At 43.6% G+C, this 24914-nt stretch overlaps 1 protein-coding gene across 5 annotated transcripts; it reads right to left on the reverse strand.

The window, feature by feature from the left end:
* Positions 1-302: 302 nt before the first annotated feature.
* LOC134352911 (interferon-inducible GTPase 5-like) lies at positions 303-24575 on the reverse strand. Of its 5 annotated transcripts, none has more exons than XM_063060518.1 (3): positions 24493-24575; positions 22847-22977; positions 303-10925 (listed from the first exon to the last, which is right to left on the reverse strand). In XM_063060518.1, the coding sequence occupies exons 2-3, from the start codon at positions 22864-22866 to the stop codon at positions 9725-9727; spliced, it is 1221 nt and encodes a 406-aa protein (XP_062916588.1). In that variant the 5' UTR covers positions 22867-22977; positions 24493-24575; the 3' UTR covers positions 303-9724. The 5 variants fall into 5 exon arrangements, 4 of the variants coding, with proteins under 4 accessions (XP_062916588.1, XP_062916589.1, XP_062916590.1 ...); XM_063060519.1 differs by having other exon boundaries at positions 22847-22974; positions 24493-24560; XM_063060520.1 differs by lacking the exon at positions 24493-24575 and adding an exon at positions 24169-24261 and having other exon boundaries at positions 22847-22974.
* Between the last annotated feature and the right edge of the window lie 339 nt (positions 24576-24914).

Consider the following 24914-nt stretch of genomic DNA (forward strand, 5'->3'; position numbering starts at 1 on the left):
CGAAAGGACCTCCTGTAAAGTGTGACACCCCCCACAGGACCACCTATAAATACTGACATCCCCCACAGGACCCGCTCTAAATACTGACACTCTTTACGGGACTCCCTGTAAACACTTTATGGGACTCTCCAGGTCCCCCAGTCAATACTGACATAATACCGTGACCACATGTAAATGCTGACACGCTTCTGTGGGAACCCTGTAAAGAGTGATACTCACTGCCCGGGACACTCTGTGAATACTGACACACTCAAAGTGGACCCCCTGTAAATACTGGCACCCACCACAAGGTTCACCTGTATATACTGTCACATTCCCTGGGAAACCTGTGTGAATACTGAGACACACCGTTGAGTCCATTCCCCTACCCACACCATGTCACTATTTTGGGCTGTGTTGACAGGGCTGGGCAGGGTGATTGACGCAGGGTGTGGTTCAGAGAAGGGCAGTGCAATTCATTTGCGGCCCGACATGTCTCTGTGGGGTTAGTAGAGGGAAGTGGAATTAGTTTGGGGAATGACAGTGGTGGAGGGAGAATGAAGCAGTGGAGTTAGTTTGAGACCAAACGGAGGGCCGTGGGGAGAGATTGTGGGATGGTAGGATTAGTTTGGAGACTGACAGTGTTTTGGTTATAGACAGTGCGGGGGACCAGGGCAGTGGCATTTGTTTGAGTTCCAAACCAGAGCTGTGATAGAGGGAGAAACTGTGGAGTGAGTTTGTGAAGTGACACGTGGCTGTGGGAAGACAGCCCGGCAGAGGGATCGGTTTAGGGAACGACATGATGCTCTTGGAGGAGAGCAGGACAGTGGGAATAGTTCTGGGACTAACACGGGGCTGTCGTGAGAATGCAGGGTGTTGTGAATCCGTAGTATGGGAATTTACTTGGTTATTGGGAGAGAGTGAGACAATGGCATGAGGTCGGGGGTAGATGCAGGACTTGGGGACTCGCAGCGTTTTGGAAATAGACTGGGGTCTCTATGGACCAACAGAGGGCTGTGGGGGACTGCAGGACATCCGGGGCGGAGCTGCGATGGTGCTTAACTGTGACTCCGAGAAGAGGAGCGTGCATTCGGAGTTCCGAGGCGTCGCAGCCGTGTGGAAGAGCCGATTTTAAGTCGGTGTCGCGACTGCAGCATCGCAGGGGGAAAAAAACAGAACATCGGGAACAACGGATTGGCTGTCGGGGGTTCTGTACTCGGCGAATCGCATTCGTTCTCGTTCTCGTTCCCACTTTCATTGGTGGGGAAGAATTTTGTGCCGATTCCCGAGTTGGAGAAGTTGGGGAAAAAAACCAAGCGGCGGATTTTAGCATCGCAGTTCAGCGAGTTGTTTTTTTTACTAAATGCAATCGTGAACAATAACCAGATCAGAAATACTGATCAAGTCAACTAATTCCCAAAGAGAACTCTGTTAGACCAATCAGATGGTTCACAGATGCTCAGCGATAGAACACAAAAAAATCATATGTACAATTAAGAAATATTAAAAAATAATAGAAATACTGGAGTCATGATCATGATGAGGTCTGCTGGAGAGACATTTATACACGTGCTGTCCTCCATAATTCAAAGAGATTGAAGGATATGGTTGCAGGGTGACAAAACGTGGCAGGAGCACTTGGAACTAAAAACTAATCCCTACCGGGAGAAAACAGCACCTGTTCTTTCCGCACTGTTCTCCAGCAGTTTAAGGACTAAGTCCAGTCAGAACATAACTCACAAGTGCTCTTGAAAGTCAGGTATTAACCCTACCTACCAACAACCAAGCACTGCCATCCTGGTCCTGATTGTTTTGTTGATGTCTCCCCTCTCGCAGAATGACACCTCTCTGCCCCTTTATTAGGGAGAGAGAAAGTCTGTGGTATGTTAAGTGAACGATTCTTTTTGTTGTACAGCACTGTGGATCATGGTCTTTCTTGTGGGCTTTATCATTGCTTACTTGGTGGGTAGAGGGTGCTGATGCTTTTGGCTGAAGTAGGTGAGGGAGGGGAGGGTTGTTGTTTGCCGCTGCTTGTGCGTGGGGGGAGAGTGGGAGGGGTGCTCTGGGGTTCTCACATTTTTACTGTTACTGTCACATAATTTGGGGCACTCTTCTGTTGTTGTGGATGTTGGTGAAGAACAATAATTTCAGGATATATATTGTATACATTAAATGGAACTATTGAAACTAAATACTGGTACACCACCCGGAAACGCCAATAAATGTTAAAACAATTTCTAATATCCCAGGTAAATAGTGATTTTAAAAACCCTGGGACTCTCTGTAAATAACAAGGAACTCCACAGGACCCTCTATATATACACATATACAGGGACCCCCCCCCCCCGTATAGCGATATTATCCACAGAAACCCCCTGTAAGTATAATGACACAATCTACAGTGACCGCTCATACACTTACTGGAGACCTTCTGTAAATACTGATACACTCCTGGGGACCTCAGTGATCCTGACACACTTCCTGGACACCCTCTGTAATACTGTGGGGCACCGCACAAATACTGACACATTTCCCAGGCCAGCTTGGAAAAGTATGAATAAAGTAACAATAGCTGAAGTTTCTGAATTGGGAATTCATAAGATCAGTTCATTCCAAAGAAGCAACAGCATTCGGAAGGGAGGAAGAGGTAACGGTGGCTGACGTGGAAAGTAGAAGGCAGCATAAAATCAAGAGAGGGCAGACAAATAGCAAAAATTGAAAGGAAGCTAGAAGATTCATGATTGTTTCATGTCGTTTCCAGCACAGAAGTGTGAAGGAGAATGAAATAATTGTTACTCCTGAGCACAAAAGGAATTGCAGTAAGATAAAAACACAATAATAGAAAAAAAAACAAATATAATACATAAGCTGTGTGCACAGATTGATTGTCTATAAATTGATGCAAGGCACAGAAATGTCTGTACATCAAGTGACTCTGACAGGAAATGATAAAGTAGTGCTGGTGCGAGATGTGGAGGAGTTGGTTAGTGAGTGGAGGTGTTGATCAGCCTTACTACTTGGAGAAAGTAAATGGTTTTGAGTGTGGTGGTCCTGGCATGGATGCTATGTACCCCCTCCCTGGGACATGTAGTCCATCAGAAGGGTGTCTGGGATCCTTCATGATATTACTGTCCCTTTTCCAGCACTTTTCTCTATACATGTACTTGGTGGTGTTAGGCTGGTGCCGGCGATGCATTTGGTAGTTTTGACTATCCATTGTGGAGCCTTCCTGTCCATCGCAGTATAGTTTCTGTACCAAGCAGTGATGCAGCTTGTTAGGATTCTCACTACTGCACATCTGTAGAAGGATGTGAGTATGGATATACATAGTCCAGCTCTCTTCAGCTTCCTCAGAAAGTAGAGTTGTTTGTGAGCTGTTCTGATACTGTAGGATGTATTCTGGGACAATGAGAGGTCGTGTGTGATGTGCACTCCCAGGGGTTTGCACTGCTTGCAGTTTCCACTGTTGTGTGAGCAGTGTAAGGAGGGGTGTGAATGGTTGAGTTCTCCTGAGTCAGTAACAAACTCATTGGTCTTGTTGACACTGAGGAAGAGGTTCTTTGCCTGACAACAGGCTTCAAGCTCCCCCACATCCTCTTTTTAAATCGTCTCGTCATCATTTCATCAGTGAACTTGCCAATAGTTGGAAACCTTTTATAAACTACCAAAGGCAACTAAAAAGCAATAAGGAGAGAAAAGGTGTATTATGCAGATAATCCAGCCAATAATCTAAAAGAGGGTACCAATTTTTTTCCAGATATAAAAAGAGAAAAAGAGAGGCAAAAAAAAGGACAGCTGAAAATGGGTGCTGAAGAGGTAGTAATGGGATAAAAGAAATAGCAGATATATTGAATATATTAGACCAGAAAAACATAAGAGAAAGGACAAGAATTAGGCCATTTGGCCCATCGAATCTGCTCTGCCATTTTGTCATGGCTGATACATTTTCCCTCTCAGCCCCAATCTCCTGCCTTCTCCCCATATCCTTTCATGCCCTGACAAATTAAGAATCTATCAATCTCTGCCTTAAACATACCCAATGACATGGCCTCCACACTCTCTGGCTAAAGGAATTCCTCGTCATCTCTTCAAAATGGAGGTGCCTCTATTCTGAGGCTATGTTCTCTGGTCTTAGGGGCCCCTGACATTGGAAGTTTCCTCTCCATGTCCACTGTATCGAGTCCATTCAATGCTCAATACATTTAAGTGAGGTTATCCCTCATTCTTCTGAATTCCTGTCAGTAGAGGCCTAGAGCCATTAAAGGCTCCTGATATGACAATCCTTTCAATCCTGGAATCATTCTGAGAAACAGGAGAAGCTCTGTAGATGCTGGAAATCCAAGCAACACATTCAAAATGCTGGAGGAACTCAGCAGGTCAGGCAGCATCTATGGAAAAAGATTAAACAGTCAATGTTTTGGGTTGAGACTCCATCAGCATATCATTTTTGTAAACCTCATTTGAACCTTCTGCAATGTCAGCACATCGTTTTTCAGATAAGGGAGACAAACTGATCACAATACTCCAAGTCATGCCTCACCAGTGCTTTACAAAGCCTCAATAACACATCTTTGTTTTTATAGTCTAGACCTTCAGAAATAAATGTTAACAACACATTTGCCTTCCTCACCACCAACATAACCTTCTGAAAACTACTTACTTCTCCACCTTTGTATCATCCACTAACTTTGCCACACATCCACAATTCCATCATCCAAGTCATTGGCGAATAACATAAAAGGAAGTGATCCCAACACAGATCCCTGTGGAACACCATTAGTCACCAGCAGCCAACAAGGAAAGTCTCCGTTTATTCCCACTCTTTGCAACCTGCCATTCAGCCAATGCTCTATGCACATACTATCTTTCCTGTAATACCATGGGCTCTTAACTTATTAAGGTACCTCATGGAAGGCACTTTGTCAAAAGCCTTCTGAAAATCCAAGTACACAACATCCTCCGGCTCTACTTTGGCTATTCTGCTGATTATGTCTTCAAAGAACTCCAACAGGCATGATTTTCCCCTATGGAAATCGTACTGACTTTGACCTATTTATCATGAGCCTCTAAGTACCCCGAAACCACATCCCTAACAACTGACTCCAAAATCTTCTCAACCACTGTGTTCAGACAAACAGGGCTGTCTTATCACGCAGTTTTGAATTAAAGTGAGGTTTTACTTTCTATTTTAAGGTGCAAAAGTTGTTACCGGCATTTTCGCCAATCGCTGCCAGTTTTTGCTTGTTGCACCTTTGTTTTACCTTTACAGTCTAGTATTGGAGAGTGAAGACTTTACCAAAGTACGGGAACCCGAAGGATTGAGTAAAGTTGGTGTTGTTCGGAGGTTTTATAAATGATCGACCTTATTGTATCTTCCTTCAGGAATAATGGCCTGAGTCTGAGATAACCCCTGCAAGATCAGGAAAGTTTGTGCAGTGTTCATCCTCCAGCAAAAAGGTCAGTTCCTTTAAGCCGTTTTATTTCCTTCGACCTCAATCCTTTGGACAAGGCATCTCTCGGCTGAGATCAGCAGTAATGTCACATCTTCAAAGAAATCAGTTTTCAGGGAAGTCTCTCCTTTCTGACTGTATAAATCACTTGGGCTTCCGAATTTACCACTTTAAGAACTATTCCAGAGTTTGGCTGTTTGTTAAATTGCCGTATAGCAGTTAACTTCCGGTTACATTAGTGGTTTGTTTACTTTTCACTATTGTTGAGGAGAGTTTAATAAATGTTTATGTTTGTTTATAAAACCTGACTCAATTCTATATTTAATGTGCCAACCACCTAACACAGCCTACAGAATATACCCTTCCCAGACAATTTGCCCCGTAACCCACTCATGTCATGTTCCCATCAATCCCATCACTTGCCTGCACTTATGGCAACTTACAGTGGCCAGGTAACCTGAAACAGAGCATTTGGGGAAAAACCCATCCCAACACAGAAAGAGAAGTCAGGAAAAGGTTAAAGTGGGAACAACGGAATCAGCATAGAACCCAGATCTGTTCTGGTCCCTATCATTTATTCCCTACCTTGCTCCTAATTTCCGTTGATTGTGCCATGATTCTGACTGTTTATTTCCCAATTGCTTCTAATTCGCTTTGATGACAGCACACCTGGTTTCCATCAAGAACTGCAGTACAGGAACCCCGGCGTCACAACCACTAGTCCCCAGTTCGTTGGTCTTATTCCTGTGAGTTAACTACTTTTCCCGACCGCTTAGAATTGTTTGTTCTAAGTTAGTTCCAGTTTCAAAACATACCTACGAGACTCCATCTCTCTGAGTCAAGGCTCTGTGTCATGGCTCCTTGTCAAGTTTCTGAGACAAGGCTCGACATCGGGGCTCCACGTCAAAATTCCTCCTGTTTCCTGTTCGGCGTTTACGCCCGTGTAAGCATCCAAACGCAGTTTCCGTGCCTGTGCCCTGCACTTGAGTTCACTCCCCTCGCTCATTGCAACAAGATCACTGAAGCTCTGAGGTGATAACTTTAACCCTCAGTTACCTGAGGTGATAACTTTAAATGTTTGAATAACTTCCAGCCCATAATTTGAGCCACTGAGGAGTCAAATTTGCCCATACTACCCCAGACTACTGTGGGTGGCGAGGGAGGAGATTGCTGAGCCTCTGGCAATGATCTTTGAATCATCAATGGGGGCGGGAGAAGTTCCGGAGGATTGAAGAGTTGCAGATGTTGTTCCTTTATTCAAGAGAGATAGTAGAGATAGGCCAGGAAATTATAGACCAGTGAGTCTTACTTCAGTGGTTGGTAAGTTGATGGAGAAGATCCTGAGAGGCAGGATTTATGAACATTTGGAGAGGTATAATATGATTAGGAACAGTCAGCATGGCTTTGTCAAGGGCAGGTCGTGCCTTACGAGCCTGATTGAATTTTTTGAGGATGTGACTAAACACAGTGATGAAGGAAGAGAGGTAGGTGTAGTGTATCTGGATTTCAGCAAGGCATTTGTTAAGGTACCCCATGCAAGGCTTATTGAGAAAGTAAGGAGGCCTGGGATCCAAGGGCACATTGCTCTGTAGATCCAGAACTGGCTTGCCCACAGAAGGCAAGGAGTGGTTGTCGACGGGTCATATTCTGCATGGAGGTTGGTGACCAATGGTGTGCCTCAGGGATCTGTTCTGGGACTCTTACTCTTCGTGATTTTTATAAATAACCTGGATGAGGAAGTGGAGGGATGGGTTAGTAAATGTTGTGGATAATAAAATTCAAGTAGAATTTAGACGGGGTTGCATTGCCTCACCGGAACTATTTAATATCTATAGTGAAATGATTCTCAGAGAAAAAGAAAACCTACATTAGATAAAAATTGGAAGTGTTAACATTAACAATATGAGATATGCAGACGATACCATCCTAATAGCAAGTGCTGCAGAAGACCTATAAATCCTCCTCAACAAAGTCGTACAAACAAGTGCAGATTTTGGTCTAACCATCAACTGTATAAAAAAAAGACACAAATGTATGGTGATACCAAAACAACAAGATACCCCCAACTGCCAATTATGCATCGGTAACCAAGAGATTGAACAAAAGATCAGCTTTAATTACCTTGGTAGCTTTCTATCACAAGCTACTCCTTGAACACAAGATCTCTCCTTTGATGGCACTGTAGCGCTGTAGCATACTGTAACCCACACAATGCTGGAGGAACTCAGTAGTTCAGGCAGTATCTATGAAGAGGGATAAACAGTTGATGTTTTGGTCTGAGACCCTTCATCAGGATCTGATGAAGTCAAATAAATGTCAACAGATTACTCCTCTCCTCAGATAGCGTCCGACCTGCTGGGATCCTGCAGCATTTTGTGTGTGTGTGAATCTGGATTCCCAACATCTCTGAGATAGTTTGTGATTTTGCTGCCACCATTCCTGATCACAGCCCTTTTGACGATGATGGTGCAAAGCAGGCCCATGACGTCTCTGCTGGAGACTGGATAATTCCTCTGAAAACTGAGTCCAGGGAAGAAAGCCTGGGGGCACTCAGTGTTTGTTCCATAATATCAATGTCATAATGTACACTGTTTCCTTCAATTATGTTGACCTATTTTCCCCACACAAATTAAAGAATCATTAATGCAGCAGAGCATTGAATTAATTGCCAAAATTTTAAGGAATTGAATTTACTTCACATATTTCAATGTTTTACTCTGTGTTCTTACATTAATTCAACAATATTTTGTGATGTTTTGGTGATTATTACCAAACAAAGAAGAGATTATTTCATGCTTTGCACTGAAGTTGATTCTGTGCCCTTCTGCTATACAAGGACGAATCACTGGAATATTTGAAGAAACTTTTGATGCAGTTTCAAATGAAGAGAATTGACTTGTATCATGAAATTTACTTCTCTCTGTTTAGTTGCTACCCGATTTGATGAGTATTTCCATCAGATGGTTTTCATTTCAGTTTTCGAGCAACTATGGCATTTTCTCTTATTTTTCAACCGGTGGGCGAGGGAATCCATGAAAGCAATAGTTCGGATAGAAGGAAGACAGTTTATAGATCTGTTTACCGCAGAGTTTCTATGCAAGGAATGCCACAGAACACTCAGGACAAGTAAGCATTTAATAGGGCAAGATCTTTTCAGTCCTCAATTTCCTAGTGACAAAAAAAAAATCCAGCTTGATATTGATGATGGGATATAATTAAATTCATTAATACTGGACTTGTGGTGGAAAAAGCTGAATGTAATATGCACAATCACAAATGGTGAGTTTTGAATAAATTCACAGAAGTGAGTTTCATTTTTGGAATAGTTTGAGATATTGTATGTGACACAGCACTGGTATCATCCAAAGCAATTTCCTCCAAGTGATCATAAAGGTTGAGTTAAGCTCAATTAGAGTGAAAAAGGATATTAACTGAGCTTAGTTTATAGTTACAATTGAGATGTAAAGTTTGATGAGTTTATTTCAATAATGTAATTTATTCTGTTATCTTGCAATATTTTGTATTATTCCTTACTTTTTGCATTGTGATTTATTAATAAGTATTAATAAACTACTTAGAATAATCCTGACTTGCTGTGCTGTATGGGTAATTGTTCATGCAAAACTCGCAGAACCTGCAGAAGGGAGAATTATCAACAATTGTTTGACGATATTAAATGAGATCTAAACACGCCAGGCTTTATTGATTCCTAATCTTGCCATGAGGTTTGAGCCAAATTCTCTAATGATGCTTTTTAAAGCTTTTCAGAGGTTCTCTTGAAAGTAAGTGAAACTGTGCAGGTCAACAAGCACTAAACACTGGCTGTGATATTCTTTCTGATAGTTAACATCAGATGGTTGGGGTGGCACTTGATCTTCCAACCAATGGTTTATGTTTTATTTGATACTGACACCTATAGGCTGCACGAAAGTATGAGCTATCATTTTTCCTCTGCAGTTCTTTTTTAAACAGGTAATTGGCTGAACAATGCAAGGTGCGGCTGATGTTTATCGGGTACATACTTCATGTACACTTCTGAAGGCAGATATAGTTTAATTTTAAAGTTTACTTCATAGAGTTGCACTCTGTTAATCTTGCACAAGTTTTTCAAGTGCCTCAGATCGGAAACTCCATCTGAAGCCCCTTCAGTAATGAATGAGAAACATTTCCAGGAATGAATGTAGTGGAAGTGAACATTATCAACTAGAATTATAGGAGGATTTGGTGTGAGATAACATCAAATTATTAACCACGGCATAATATAAACTCACTGGGTAGATGTTTGTACAGCTCAGTTAATCAGTTTCAAAGGCAACTTTCATCACTCTCCCTGCAATGTCTGTAAGATCTTTCAGTGCAGCACTCAGTATCTTGTACGTCATGAGAAATGATGAGCCTGCTCCGAAAATGGAGCCAAGGACAGGGACAAAGTCGAGAGCGAATTCCAGGGCTGAAACGGTAACAGCAGCAGCACCCCAACCTAACCTCATTATTGCATCTGGGGTCATTTCACCCAGCAATGGAGCTTTTATTGTCGCTTTCAGCTTTTCTACGGGTTTTCCTGCTCTGTTGGCCAGTCTTTGAAGAGAAGCATCATCCAGATCCAGGCATTTCCGGAAGTAGACAATAGCCCCAATCAATATACCAATATCACAAGCGAGAGAGAAGCCGGGAAATGGGACCGCTCCCAATCCCCCAGAGAGTGTTGCAAACATCCAGATATGTTTTTTCAGAATTTTATTTTTCTTCTGAACTACCTCCACACTTAGATTTGGAAGGGCCAGGACAAAGATCCTTTTCTTTACATTATTTAGATCACCTTCGAGTCCTTCATTTAAACGAATGAAATCAAAATGATCCGGCTCAAAACTGGATATCAGGAACACAGTTGGATCCGGAATCCCTTTTGCTGCCAACCTCGTGACACAGTCAATCCGAATCTTTTCCAGCTCCTCTTCTTCATTAACCACCTTCTTCTCTTTCCTCATGGAATCAAGATCGACGTCAATCTTAGAGCGGACGAAGTAGAACTTTTTCCCCAGCCGTTTAATCTCTTTGGCAAGATTTAGATCATTTTCCTTGAATCGAAAAGTGGAGATTATGATAAAGAAATCAAATCTTTTGAATTTCATTTCTGTGAGATACCTGGCTGCTTGAAATTCTGGAGATCCAATCCCTGGCAGATCCCAATAGCGAACATTAGGCAGAGTGGGATGTGAGTACCCGATTGGCTCCTTTGTTGTTTCTATTGTCCCAGATTTAGCTGCTCCCGGATCAGTGTTCCGAAGTCCTCTCATGGCATTGATGAAGGTGGATTTTCCTGTACCTGACTCTCCCGTCACTGCGATGTTAAGCTCTGTTTTGTCCAAGTCAGTTATTTTCTTCTGTATCAGTGGTTTAACTTTTTCCAAACCACCTGTTTCAAAATCAGACTTCAGTTTGTTCAGTTCTTCCTGTGTGAAGAACGAGGGGGTCTCAGTCTCTTCCACCTGTTCACTGAAAGAAAATATGTAAAATTAAAATTCTCAACTGAAACAACTTCCATTTATATTTCATATCATGTCATTCACAGAACATCCTCATGTGAGTCCTTACTTTCAGTGGTCCAAGTGCTCTTTCCTGTTACACTTTGCTACCCAACAGCTATCTATATTCATTATTATAATGTGCATAAGCACATGTAATGAGCATAACCAACACATATTCCACTCTCCCCTCCTACCCGTCCTCTCAGTCCCCCACCCTGCTCTCATGACTATACCCCTTCCCCACACGAAACCACCACGGTGGGCTTCACAGCTGAACAGGTGAGAAGAAGCTGAAACATCTCAACCCAAGCAAGGCTGCAGGACCGGATGGTGTCAGTACCAGGGTGCTCAAAGCCTGTGCCCCTCAGCTATGTGGAGTACTTCACCATGTATTCAACCCGAGCCCGAGGCTCCAGAGGGTTCCTGTATTGTGGAAGACATCCTGCCTCGTCCCTGTGCCGAAGACACCGCGCCCCAGCGGCCTTAATGACTACAGACTGGTGGCATTGACCTCCCACATCATGAAGACCCTAGAGAGACTGGTTCTGGAGCTGCTCCGGCCTATGGTCAGGCCACACTTAGATCCCCTCCAGCTCGCCTACCAGCCCTGACCAGGAGTTGAGGATGCCATCATCTTCCTGCTCAACTGTGGCTACGCCCACCTGGACAAGCCAGCAAGCACTGTGAGGGTCATGTTTTTTGACTTCTCCAGTGCGTTCAACACCATCTTCCCTGATCTGCTGGGGGAGAAGCTGACAGCGATGCAGGTGGATGTTTCCCTGGTATCATGGATTCTTAATTACCTGACTGGCAGACCACAGTACGTGTGCTTGCAACACTGTGTGTCCGACAGAGTGATCAGCAGCACTGGGGCTCCACAGGGGACTGTCTTGTCTCCCTTTCTCTTCACCATTTACACCCAGACTTCAACAACTGCACAGAGTCTTGTCATCTTCAGAAGTTTTTGGATGACTGCCATATTTGGATGCAGCAGCAAGTGAGATGAGGCTGAGTACAGGGCTACGGTAGGTGTGAGCAGAATTATCTGCAGCTTAATGTGAAAAAGACTAAGGAGCTGGTGGTAGACCTGAGGAGAGCTAAGGTACCGGTGACCCCTGTTTCCATCCAGGGGGTCAGTGTGGACATGGTGGAGGATTACAAATACCTGGGGATACAAATTGACAATAAACTGGACTGGTCAAAGAACACTGAGGCTGTCTACAAGAAGGGTCAGAGCCTTCTCTATTTCCTGAGGAGACTGAGGTCCTTTTACATCTGCCGGACAATGCTGAGGATGTTCTACGAGTCTGTGATGGCCAGTGCTATCATATTTGCTGTTGTGTGCTGGGGCAGCAGGCTGAGGGTGGCAGACACCAACAGAATCAACAAACTCATTCGTAAGGCCAGTGATGTTGTGGGGATGGAACTGGACTCTCTGACGGTGGTGTCTGAAAAGAGGATGCTGTCTAAGTTGCATGCCATCTTGGTCAATGTCTCCCATCCACTACATAATGTACTGGGTGGGCACAGGAGTACATTCAGCCAGAAACTCATTCCAATGAGATGCAGCACTGAGCGTCATAGGAAGTCATTCCTGCCTGTGGCCATCAAACTTTACCACTCCTGCCTTGGAGGGTCAGACATCCTGAGCCAATTGGCTGGTCCTGGACTTATTTCGTAATTTACTGGAATAATTTACATATTACTATTTAACTATTTATGGTTCTATGACTATTTATTATTTATGATGCAACTGTAACGAAAACCAATTTCCCCCAGATTAATGAAGTATGACTATGACTATGTAAAGTCTTTGGAAAGTACAGAGCGGAAACAGGCATCGACCTGCACTGGGACCATAACCCTCCATACACCTATTATTGATGTACCTATCCAAACTTCTCTTAAATGTTAAAATCAAGCTCACAAGATCCACTTACCCTGGTAGCTCATTCCACACTCTCACAACCCTCTGACAGGTTAATATGCTTTGACTTTGCTTAACCACCATTGATTTTACTAATGGAGCACGTAGATCTCGACCTGTTTGTCCAAAGAAGCAGCATCTTCACATACTTCTACCATTTTATTTCTATTCACCAATGTTGCTTTACCGTGTCATCTCCTCTCAGGGCAACAAAGTTTTCTTAGCTTTTGCCTCTCTGAAATCATATTGCCTGTGAAGTTGGTGATGGGATATTTGGAGCACATGAAGTCCTATTTTGTGAGGGGCACTAGTAACTGTTTGATAGGGTGCAGAAGAGGAGTGGTTGTCAGATGTTCCTATGCAGATGATGCATTATGTCTGCAGTTTGGTGCATTAATAGGAATGGGAACGGCTCATTTCTGACCTGGCATACTTCAATCATTGATACTCTCTACCACAGTCAATAATCTAGTTTCAGCACATACAGTTCTGAATGATGCTGCATAGTCAAATATTTGGAGGGGAAAAAAGAAGGGAACAGTTTCCAAAAACATGCCCATCCTCAACCATTGTGGCTGAAATGTTCACAATAAATGTGTGGCTGACATATTCACAATTATGCTGTTTGATAACCAGGTCAAATGGGGATAGGACCAGGAAACTTCCACAATATAGTACAGAAGACCTAGACTTTGTCAATGTAAGTATCTACACAACAAGATGTAACATTGCTCAGTTGTCAAATTCAGTATGGGGTAATGATCACCAAATCTGTCTATGCTAAATCATTAACAAAGCAATGGGTCTTGCCATCATGGGCTCTCAATAAGCACTTATTCACATGCACACCTAAGCCTAATTTGGATCTTTTCCTGGACAATTTGATCTTCAAACCTCATTTTCAACATAGTTGAATTGTGGCCATGAGAGCTTCTTCCCATACATAATGAAAACTGCCTTTGATCCCAGACTAATACATCACTGAGTATGGCAAAAAGAACCACACTCTTTCAGTAGGTAATAAAAAGAATACATATCAATATTAGTGATGTAGTCCATATGAACTGGTGTTTTAGATTATGAAGACATACAGTCCTCTTTTATTGTCACTTAGTAATGCATGCATTAAGAAATGATACAATATTTCCTCTGGTGTGATATCACAAAACACAGGACAGACCAAGACTGAAAAAAAACTAACAAAACCACATAATTATAACATATAGTTACAAACAGTGTAACAATACCATAACTTGATGAAGTCCATGAGCACAGTAAAAGTTCAAAGTCTCTCAAATGTCCCACATCTCACGCAGACGGGAGAAGGAAGAAAAACTCTCCCTGCCATACCCGACCACGGTCCGACTCTGAGTCATCCGAAAACATTGAACTCAGATCAGCTCTCCGACACCGAGTACTGAGCGCCATCTCTATCTGAACGATTCGACCTCCATCTCGGTCGCCAACAGCAGGCAAAGCCGGGGATTTTGAGGCCTTCCCTCTGAAAGATTCCCGACCGCGCAGTAACGACAGCAGCGCATGAGCTTTTCAGAAATTTTTCCAGATGTTCCTCTGTGCTTTCACGTCCTTCTCCATCAAAATAAAAATAGTGAGATCTGTTTGGGCGGGGCATAGAAACGTGAAAATCTCCTTGATTGGAAGTTTCACTTGAGCCAATAAAATGTGTGGTTTAAGCAGAACAACCATTGTTGGCATGGGCAGTATAGAGTGGTGAACTGAGACTTTGGGTCAAGAGGCTTCAATGAGAAGAAGTGGAACCCAAGATCTCAGAAGCCATTTTGGATTGGCCCTTGTGTGAGCGGGTTAGTGGATTGGTCTGACATCTGACACTTTGACTTGAGAGGCTTTGGTCAGGAAATGCAAGAGCGTAGCTGTTACATATAAATCTCAGGAGCAGTGGACAGAACAAATCAGGCCGATTCGGAGAACTGTTGCAAACTAAAGGACTTTATTAGACATGACATCACGGACAGCTTCCGTACCTAAAAGCGGTGCTTAGGGGCTCTCCTTAGCTTGTAGACACGCTTCATTACATAGACACAGCGTACGTGAGTAAAAGCACTTAACAAGAACATTGCTTGACTTTGAACTTAGAACTAGATTGCAACAAACAACGTGACTTTGAACTTGAAATGAGATTGCAACAAACAACGTGGCTTTGAACTTAGAACCAGATTGCAACAAACAACGTGATTTTGAACTTAGACCTAGATTGCAACAAACAAGAACATTACGTGAATGCAGCGCCACAAACTATCAATGTTAGTGATGTACTCCATATGAACTGGAGTTTGAAATAGCAATCATGAGATCTGTTTGGGCGGGGCATTGTAACGTGCAAATCTCCTTGATTGGAAGTTTTACTTGAGCCAATAAAATGTGCAGTTAAAGTGGAATAACCATTGTAGGCGTGGGCAGTGTTACAGTGGAAGTGTTCTTGCAAGGAACCCACCCTTCCCCCGGCACAATAACAGAGAAAGGCAACATGATAACTAATCCACCCTCTAAACCCCCAGCCCTGCACAAAATGCAAGAACATCAGCCCCACTCCCCGTTCAGCACAGTACAGGCCCTTCGGCCCACAATGTTGTGCTGACCCTCAAACCCTGCCTCCCATACAACCCCCACCTTAAATTCCTCCATATACCTGTCTAGTAGTCTCAAACTTCACTAGTGTATCTGCCTCCACCACTGACTCAGGCAGTGCATTCCACGCACCAACCGCTCTCCGAGTAAAAAACCTTCCTCTAATATCCCCCTTGAACTTCCCACCCGTTACCTTAAAGCCATGTCCTCTTGTATTGAGCAGTGGTGCCCTGGGGAAGAGGTGCTGACTATCAACTCTATCTATTCCTCTTAATACCTTGTACACCTCTATCATGTCTTCTCTCATCCTCCTTCTCTCCAAAGAGAAAAGCCCTAGCTCCCTTAATCTCTGATCATAATGCATACACTCTAAACCGGGCAGCATCCTGGTAAATCTCCTCCGTACCCTTTCCAATGCTTCCACTTCCTTCCTATAGTGAGGCGACCAGAACTGGACATAGTACTCCAAGTGTGCCCTAACCAGAGTTTTATAGAGCTGCATCATTACATCGCGACTCTTAAACTCTATCCCTCGACTTATGAAAGCCAACACCACATAAGCTTTCTTAACTACCCTATCTACCTGTGAGGTAATTTCAGGGATCTGTGGACATGTACCCCCAAATCGCTCTGCTCCTCCACACTACCAAGTATCCTGTCATTTACTTTGTACTCTGCCTTGTTCTTCCAAAGTGTTCCACCTCACACTTCTCCGGGATGAACTCCATTTGCCACTTCTCAGCACACTTCTGCATCCTATCAATGTCTCTCTGCAATCTTTGACAATCCTCTACACTATCTACAACACCACCAACCTTTGTGTTGTCTGCAAACTTGTCAACCCACCCTTCTACCCCCACATCCAGGTCGTTAATAAAAATCACGAAAAGAAGAGGTCCCAGAACAGATCCTTGTGGGACACCACTAGTCACAACCCTCCAATCTGAATGTACTCCCTCCACCACCACCCTCTGCCTTCTGTAGGCAAGAAAATTCAGAATCCACCTGGCCAAACTTCCCTGGATCCCATGCCTTCTGACTTTCTGAATAAGCCTACCATGTGGAACCTTGACAAATGCCTTACTAAAATCCATGTAGATTATATCTACTGCACTATCTGCCCTTCACAAAGCCATGCTGACTGTCCCTGATCAGACAATGATTCTTTAAATGCCCATAGGTCCTATCTCTAAGAATCTTTTCCAACAGCTTTCCCACCACTGACATAAGGCTCACTGGTCTATAATTACCTGGACTATCCCTACTACCGTTTTTGAACCAGGGTACAACATTCGCCTCCCTCCAATCCTCTGGTACCATTCCCGTGGACAATGAGGACATAAAGATCCTAGCCAGAGGCTCAGCAATCTGTTCCCATACACCGTGGAGCAGCCTGGGGAATATTCCGTCAGGCCCCGGGGACTTATCCATCCTAATGTATTTTAACAACTCCAACACCTCCTCTCCCTTAATATCAACATGCTTCAGAACATCAACCTCACTCATATTGTCCTCATCGTCATCAAGTTCCCTCTCATTGGTGAATACTGAAGAGAAGTATTCATTGAGGACCTCATTCACTTCCACAGCCTCCAGGCACATCTTCCCACCTTTATCTCTAATTAGTCCTACCTTCACTCCTGTCATTCTTTCGTTCTTCACATAATTGAAGAATTCCCTGGGGTTTTCCTTTACACTACTCACCAAGGGCTTCTCATGCCCCCTTCTTGCTCTTCTCAGCCCTTTCTTAAGCTCCTTTCTTGCTTCCCTATATTCCTCAATAGACCCATCTGATCCTTGCTTCCTAAACCTCATGTATGCTGCCTTTTCCACCTGTCTAGATTTTTCACTTCACTTGTCACCCATGGTTCCTTCACCCTATCATTCGTATCTTCCTCAGCGAGACAAATTTATACCTAACATCCTGCAAGAGATCTCTAAACATCAACCACATGTCCATAGTACATTTCCCTGCAAAAACATCATCCCAATTCACACCCGCAAGTTCTAGCTTTATAGCCTCATAATTTGCCCTTCCCCAATTAAAAATGTGCCTGTCCTCTCTGATTCTATCCTTTTTCATGATAATGCTAAAGGCCAGGGAGCGGTGGTCACTGTTCCCCAGATGCTCACCCACTGAGAGCTCTGTGACCTGACCCGGTTTGTTACCTAATACTAGATCTAGTATGGCATTCCCCCTAGGTGGCCTGTCAACATACTGTGACAGGAATCCGTCCTGGACACACTTAACAAACTCTGCCCCATCTAAAACCTTGGAACTAATCAGGTGCCAATCAATATTAGGGAAGTTAAAGTCACCCATGATAACAGCCCTGTTATTTTTGCACCTTTCCAAAATCTGCCTCCTAATCTGCTCCTCTGTATCTCTGCTGCTGCCAGGGGGCCTATAGAATACCCCCAGTAGAGTAACTGCTCCCTTCCTGTTCCTCACTTCCACACATACTGACTCAAAAGAGGATCCTGCTACATTACCCACCCTTTCTGTAGCTGTAATAGTATCCCTGACCAATAATGCCACCCCTCCTCCCCCTTTCCCCCCTCTCTATTCCTTTTAAAGCACTGAAATCCAGGAATATTGAGAATCCATTCCTGCCCTGGTGCCAGCCAAGTCTCTGTAATGGCCACTACATCGTAATTCCATGTATGTATCCAAGCTCTCAGTTCATCACCTTTGTTCCTGATGCTTCTTGCATTGAGGTACACACACTTTAGCCCTTGTACCTTACTACCTTTACATCCTTTATTCTGCTTCTCTTTCCTCAAAGCCTCTCTATATGTCAGGTCTGGCTTTACTCTATGCACTTCTTTCACTGCTCTATCACTCCAGATCCTAACCCCTTGCAAATTAGTTTAAACCCTCCTGAACCATGCTTGCAAACCTACCTGCAAGGATATTGCTCCCCCTCGTGTTCAGGTGCAACCCATCCAATCTGTACAGGCCCTAGCTTCCCCAGAAGAGAACCCAATGAACCAAAAATTTAAAACCCTGCTCCCTGCACCAATTCCTCAGCCACTCATCCAACTGCCATCTCCTCCAATTTTTAACATCACTGTCACATAGCACTGGCAGCAATCCTGAGAATGCCATCCTTGAGGTCGTGTTCTTCAGCCTTCTGCCTTGTTCCCGAAACTTACACTTCAGGACCTCATCCCTCTTCCTGCCTATGTTGTTGGTCCCAACATGTATCACGACTTCTGTTTGCTTTCCCTCTTGTACTAGGATGTCGTGCACCCGGTCAGAGACATCCCGGACCCTGGCACCCAGAAGGCATCAAACCATGCGGGTGCCCTTCTCACCTCCACAAAATCTCCTGTCTGCTCCCCTGACTATAGAGTCTCCAATGACTACAGCTCTCCTCTTCTCCGTCCCACCCTTCTTCACCACAGGGTCTGACTCAGTGCCAGAGGCCCTGCCACCGTGGCTCACAGCTGGTCGGTCGTCCCCGCCAACAGTATCCAGGATGGTAAACTTATTATTCAGGGGAATGGGTACAGGGGTGCTCTGCACTACCTGTCTGCTCACCTTCGCTTTCCCCCCTCTGACTGTCATCCAACGATCTGCTTCCGACAGCCTAGGTGTGACTACCTCCCTGTAGCTCTCATCTATGACTGCCTCATTCTCCCTTATGAGTCAAAGGTCATCCAGCTGCTGCTCCAGATTCCTTACACAGTCTTCCAGATCGCCCAGCCGCATGCACTTCAGGCAGATGTGACTCTGCGGGAGAGGGTCGTTCCCCCAAGACTGCCACATCTCACATGAGAGGCACATCACCGTCTCAGGAGGCATTGTAAAGACTAACTGTGAGCAAGCTTGTCCTCTGCCTCTTCTCGTTGAAACCTCTCGAGACAAGGCCTCAAAGCTCTACTCCTTCGCTGGCCCACTGACTCACTGGCCGCTTTCCACTTACTCAGAAAGGTCTCAAACGTATTATATATATATAATAGGGATGTAAGATCATGTGATGTTTCAGTTAAATGATGTGGGAGCGGGTGGGCTCCATTGTGGTTAATGGTTAGCAAATCTGAAGCATGTGTTAGTTGTTCGAGGAACTCAAGCTCAGATTTGTGGAGCTGGAATCTGACCTTCGAACACTGCGATGCATCAGGGAGGGCGAGAGTTTCCTGGACTCTGTGTTCAGTCTGTGATCAGGGCCAAGAGCTTGTGACTGTGTGTGAGGCACTTGGGGAATGGGGGTTCCAAGAGGGAGTGGTGGAGGAGTCTCAACCTTTGAACTTGCCCAACAGGTTTAAAATTGATGGAATACACACAAACAACTGGAGGAACTCTGTAGGACAGGCAGCATCTATGGACAAGACCAAACAGTCGACATTTCAGGCCAAGACTCTTCATGCTCCCCGTGTGGATGAGAATGGGGGCCTGTAGGGAAAATGAGCAACAAAACCATTGCTCTTTGGTTCATGGAGCTGTCTGGTGCCTGAGTCTGGGGCATCTCATTGAATTGCAGGAAAATAATGCATGGGAAGGGGAAAGATTTGTTTTTTTTTTATGAGGGTACCAGTGATCTTCAAAGAAAACGGGAAGAATTTCAACTGAGGAAATTTAAGAAGTTAGGAACTAAGTTAAAATGCAGAATCAAAGAGATATTAATCACTGGATTGCTACCTGAGCAACGTGCAATTTGCATGGAGTTAATAAGATCAGAAAGCTAAATGTATTGTGAAGGTTTAGTGTGGGAGAATTGGGTTTAAATTTGTGGAACATTACCACCAGTGTTGGAGGAAGGGAACCGTTCTGATGGGGCAGGCTCCACCTGAACCAGGCTGGGACCAGAATCCTTGCAAATCACATAACCAGGGCTATAAACTAAATTGTAGAGGATGGGTTGAACAGGTGGGAAAAGTGAGGATATCATTAAAGGGAATGAGAATCCAGGAGGGGTTACAGAAATCTCTCAATTAATGAATAAGACAAAGTTTAGAAAGGGATAAGAAGTTATCTTCAGAAACACGGCGACAAAATTGAAAAGAGTGGTGAATACAGAACTGAATCTGTTATATTTCAAGGCATGATCTATATATAATAAAGTCGATGATCTCATAGCACATTTACAGATTGTCAGGTATGATGATATGGGTATCATTGGGTCATGCTTGAAGGAAGATCACAGCTGGGAGCATAACATCCACGAATACACATCGTATCAAAAAGAAAAGGCAGCTGGGCAGAGATGTTGGGATGGCTTTGTCTGTTTTAAAGAATAAATAAATTCACTAAAATGTAAAGGCATATCATTAGAAGATGCAGTCTACAAGGGTTTAAAAAAAGACCCCGATGGGAGTATTACATAGGCCTCCAAATGGTAGCAAAGTTGCGGGGTGCAAACTACAAAGGAAAATAGAAAATACATATAAAGAGGGTAAGGTTATGTTGACCATGGGAGATTACAATATGCAGATTTTCGGAAAATAAATTTGGTACTCGATTCCAAAATAAGGAGTTTGTAGAATACCTCTAATCTGGCTTTTTCAAACAACTTCTGGTTGAGATCATGAGGGAAAATTCTGGATTCAGTGTTGTGTAATCAGATTTGATTAAGAGACTTAAGGCAGAGGAACTGATAGGAGGCAGTCATAATACTAGTATAGAATATAGAATACACCCTGCAGTTCGAATGGGACAAGATTGAATGTATCAGTATTACAGTGCAATAAAGGGAATTACAGAAGCAGGAGGGGAGAGTGGGCCAAAGTTCACTAGAATGTAACACTGGCAGGGATAATAGAAGAGTAATGGTTGGACTTTTTGAGAATGATTACACCATAAGACATAGGAGCAGAATTAGACCATATGGGCCATTGAGTCTGCTCTGCTATTTCATCACAACTGATCCATTTCCCTCTCAACACCACTCTTCTGCATTCTCCCCGAAACCTTCCAACCCTGACTAATCAAGAACCTATCAACCTCCACCTGAACTGTATTGAATAACCCGCCCCCCCCCCACAACAGCCAGTGGCAATGAATTCCAGAGATTCCCCACCATCAATTTTTTCTAAGAAAATCATCTTCATATATGCTCTAATTGAAAGTCCCTCTATTCAGAGGGTGTTCCTTGCGGTCCCGGACTCTCCCATCATAGGATATATCCTCTCCCACATCTGAGGTATTCAGGCCTTTCAACATTCAATATGTTTCAGTGAGATCCCCACCCCTCATTCTACTAAATTCTAGTAAGTGAAGTCTCACAGCCACTCATCCCTTCATTCCTGGAATCATTCTTGTGAACTTCTTCTGTGTTGGGCACGTGGCCAAGTGGTTAAGGTGCTAGTCTAGTCATCTCAAGGTCGCGGCTTTGAGCCTCAGCTGTGGCAACGTGTTTGTGCCCTTGAGCAAGGCACTTAATCACACATTGCTCTAGTCTGTGCGAGGAGTGGTGCCCCACACAGAGTTCCAATCTGCACCTTGTAAGGCATGAAAATGCCCGACGCAGGCCTCTTATGGTCTGAGCCAACGTTCCTTCCTTCCTTCCTCTGAACCCTCTCCAATGTCAGCACATCCTTTCTTAAATAAGGGGACCAAAACTGCTCACAATACTCCAAGAGAGGCTTCACCAATGCCTTCTAAAGCCTCAGCATTACATTGTTGCTTTTATATCCTAGTCCACTCAAAATGAATATTAATTTTGAAAAATTCCCTTCCTTATCATTAACTCAACAATCAAAAGAACATTTAGGGAATGCTGCACGAGGACTCCAGAATCTGTTTGCACTTCAGGCAGAAGCCATATGCATGCAGGATGACTCCTCAGTTTCCTATAATGAATCAGGCTCCTGCAGCACTGAAGACAGGTACGCCATATGCTACCCAAAACGGTCATACTTTCCGCCAGTACCACACAGAGGATGAAATGAATACCATGAGCCAGATTTAATGATGCTGCTTATTTATGCAGTTCTACAGTAAAATGACCACCAAAGAGAATGGATTAAGGTTTTAGTATGAGATAACATTTCCTCATGTATCTTCATCTCCATCATGCACCATGCTTACGAGGAAATGTATCATGGTTCCTTGAGTGTCACCAGGCCTACTGTGATGAAATCATGGGCCAACCCCAGGATCGGATCAGATTGATCGAGAATGCAAAATTTCAGGAAAGCAAGTGCTCAAGGCTGCTAGGAACTTTTAATATCTGCTGTTCTTGATGTCAATACCCACATCTCAAAAATCAACAAAAGGGATTGATTCTGCCGAAGAGCCAGATCTGTCTTGTTCTAAAAACAAAAGCTGAACACTGTACGGCTTCTGCTCTGACAGGTTTTGTTGATGCAGGAGAGCTGGGAAGAAACAAGGTGCGTAATTTCCGACCTACCTGGAGCTTGACCCTCCCATTCCTGATCTGTGTCTTTCGTTGGCTGGTCTGTATAGCAACCAGCGATGACAGGGCTTTAATCGGATGCTCAGGAAGCCTTTATCGCCTTTTCTTGTGTGATGTTTCTGCTTCTAGAGGAGATGACACAATGAGTTGTCGTTTTTTTATACCAGACATATTCAAGTCTGTGAGGCTGACTTGTTTAGACATTTTCTGTCTTCACAGAAGGAATAAAATACTAAAGATATAGTTAAATACTAAACTAAAGCAAGAGGACGAGATTTTTCAGTGCTGTATCCATAAAGCATTGATAAGTGAGAAAACAAAGAGAGTGAATTCTAACTGGCTGCACCACCGTCTAGTCTGGAGGTGGGTGAGTGACCACTGCACAGTCTCGAAGTAAACTGCAGAAAGTTATAAACTCAACCAGCTCCAGCATTGGCACTCGCCTCCCCGACATCCATGACATCTCCAAGGAACCAAGCCTCAAAAAGGCGGCATCTATCAACACCCGGGACATGCCCTCTTCTCATTACTACCATCAGGGAGGAAGTACAGGAGCCTCAACAGATTCTACATTTTGGCGATTCCAATGTTTATGCGGATAAGAGCTATCCGTACTGGAACGAGAGAGGCCGAGGAAATTGCGCTTTCGCTCCTATCTTTTGCGGGACGACCAACCACATCTTTCCCCAACTTCAGATTCTCTTCATCCTGTTTTTCACAACAAACCTATACCTTGTGGTTTCACAACTTCTCACATTCCGCTTTAGATATGTCTCCGAATTTTTTCTTCTAATATATTTTGTTTTTTTTCCCTCTTTAAATAACATCTTAAAATAACAAAGCCACACTTGAAATCTCATCAACGCTCTGCTAGACGGCTCCAGCAACTTCCTCTGAAACGTTCCTCAGGAAGGCACTAGCCAGCCAATATGAACTGTGCGCTCACTCTCCATGGCATGTGATGACATTCATTCAATGCTGGAAATTGTCAGAGAGGCTGGGAATGTGAACTAAACATATGCTGGAACTTGTTTCCGTCACTTGTTTTCTGGCGGTCTGCAATAAGCTCTTGTATTGCAGCACCTTACGGTTAACTCTATAGTGATTTGCGACACAGAGTTTTCCTACTTCCTGGAAACACCTTAACCTCTTCATGTACCCGACGACTTTTTAATTTATTGTGTTTTGCACTACTTGTTTTAACTTAACTACTTAATATACACATGCATACTTAGTGTAATTCAATGTTTTTTCCCCCCGTTTATAATGTATTGCATTGTACTGCTGCATCAAAGTTAACAAATTTCACGACATACGCCGGTGATATTTAACCTGATTCTGATTGTCAATTTGGGGCAGTTTGCTGCTGTTGTTACGTTCTCAACTTCAATTTCATTCAAACACCCGCATATCCCCGAAGCGAAATCCCTACAGGTAAAATAGGTAGAAAATAAGACAAAAGTAATAGCCGTTCAGGAGTTTTCTCAAATTGTTCGTGCAATATATTGGTTGTACGATCATTGGCACCGAGTCCCAGTTTATAAACACGTAACTGCCCACAATTTTCTCAATCGAATAGTACTAAAATTATGTAACGGTAATGAATAGACCCAGTTTGTCATTCAATTTCTTGTCTTTACCTGCACTGGATCTTTGATCAAGGAGGCTCCGTCAGTGAAGGTCCGCTTTGATCAGCAGTCAGTTGCGATTTGTGTGTTCTGTGCTTCCTCTCTCACTCACACCGTGTGCCTTACTCGGATTGGGCAGATTGATTGATCCAATAAGAATTAAAGATATGCATGTGATTACTAGTTGCCGGGTGACTTTATTCTTTTCATTCTGCTGGTTCAGTGTGTGATGAGTGTAGATGCTGCACTCAGATACCATGTACCTACAGAACCATCCCTATTAACTACAATAGTTATATCACCGCAACGTACTCTGTCAAGCTGCCAATCGATTTATACCGTCCTCAATTCCTCAGCCAGCCAGCTACATTGAGGATAACTTACCGCAGCCAACTAGCTGAAAGTGTCATGTCTTTAGGATGTGGAAGGGCATA

Source organism: Mobula hypostoma, chromosome 10, assembly GCF_963921235.1.
Source record: "Mobula hypostoma chromosome 10, sMobHyp1.1, whole genome shotgun sequence".
NCBI lineage: Eukaryota > Metazoa > Chordata > Chondrichthyes > Myliobatiformes > Myliobatidae > Mobula > Mobula hypostoma.

Coding starts and splice junctions, on each gene's coding strand:
- LOC134352911 (XM_063060518.1), bottom strand. CDS start 22,866: ATGGGAGGGTCAAGCTCCAG. Junction 10,926..22,846: donor ATGGGAGGGTCAAGCTCCAG/GTAGGTCGGAAA, acceptor ATTTTCTTTCAG/TGAACAGGTGGAAGAGACTG.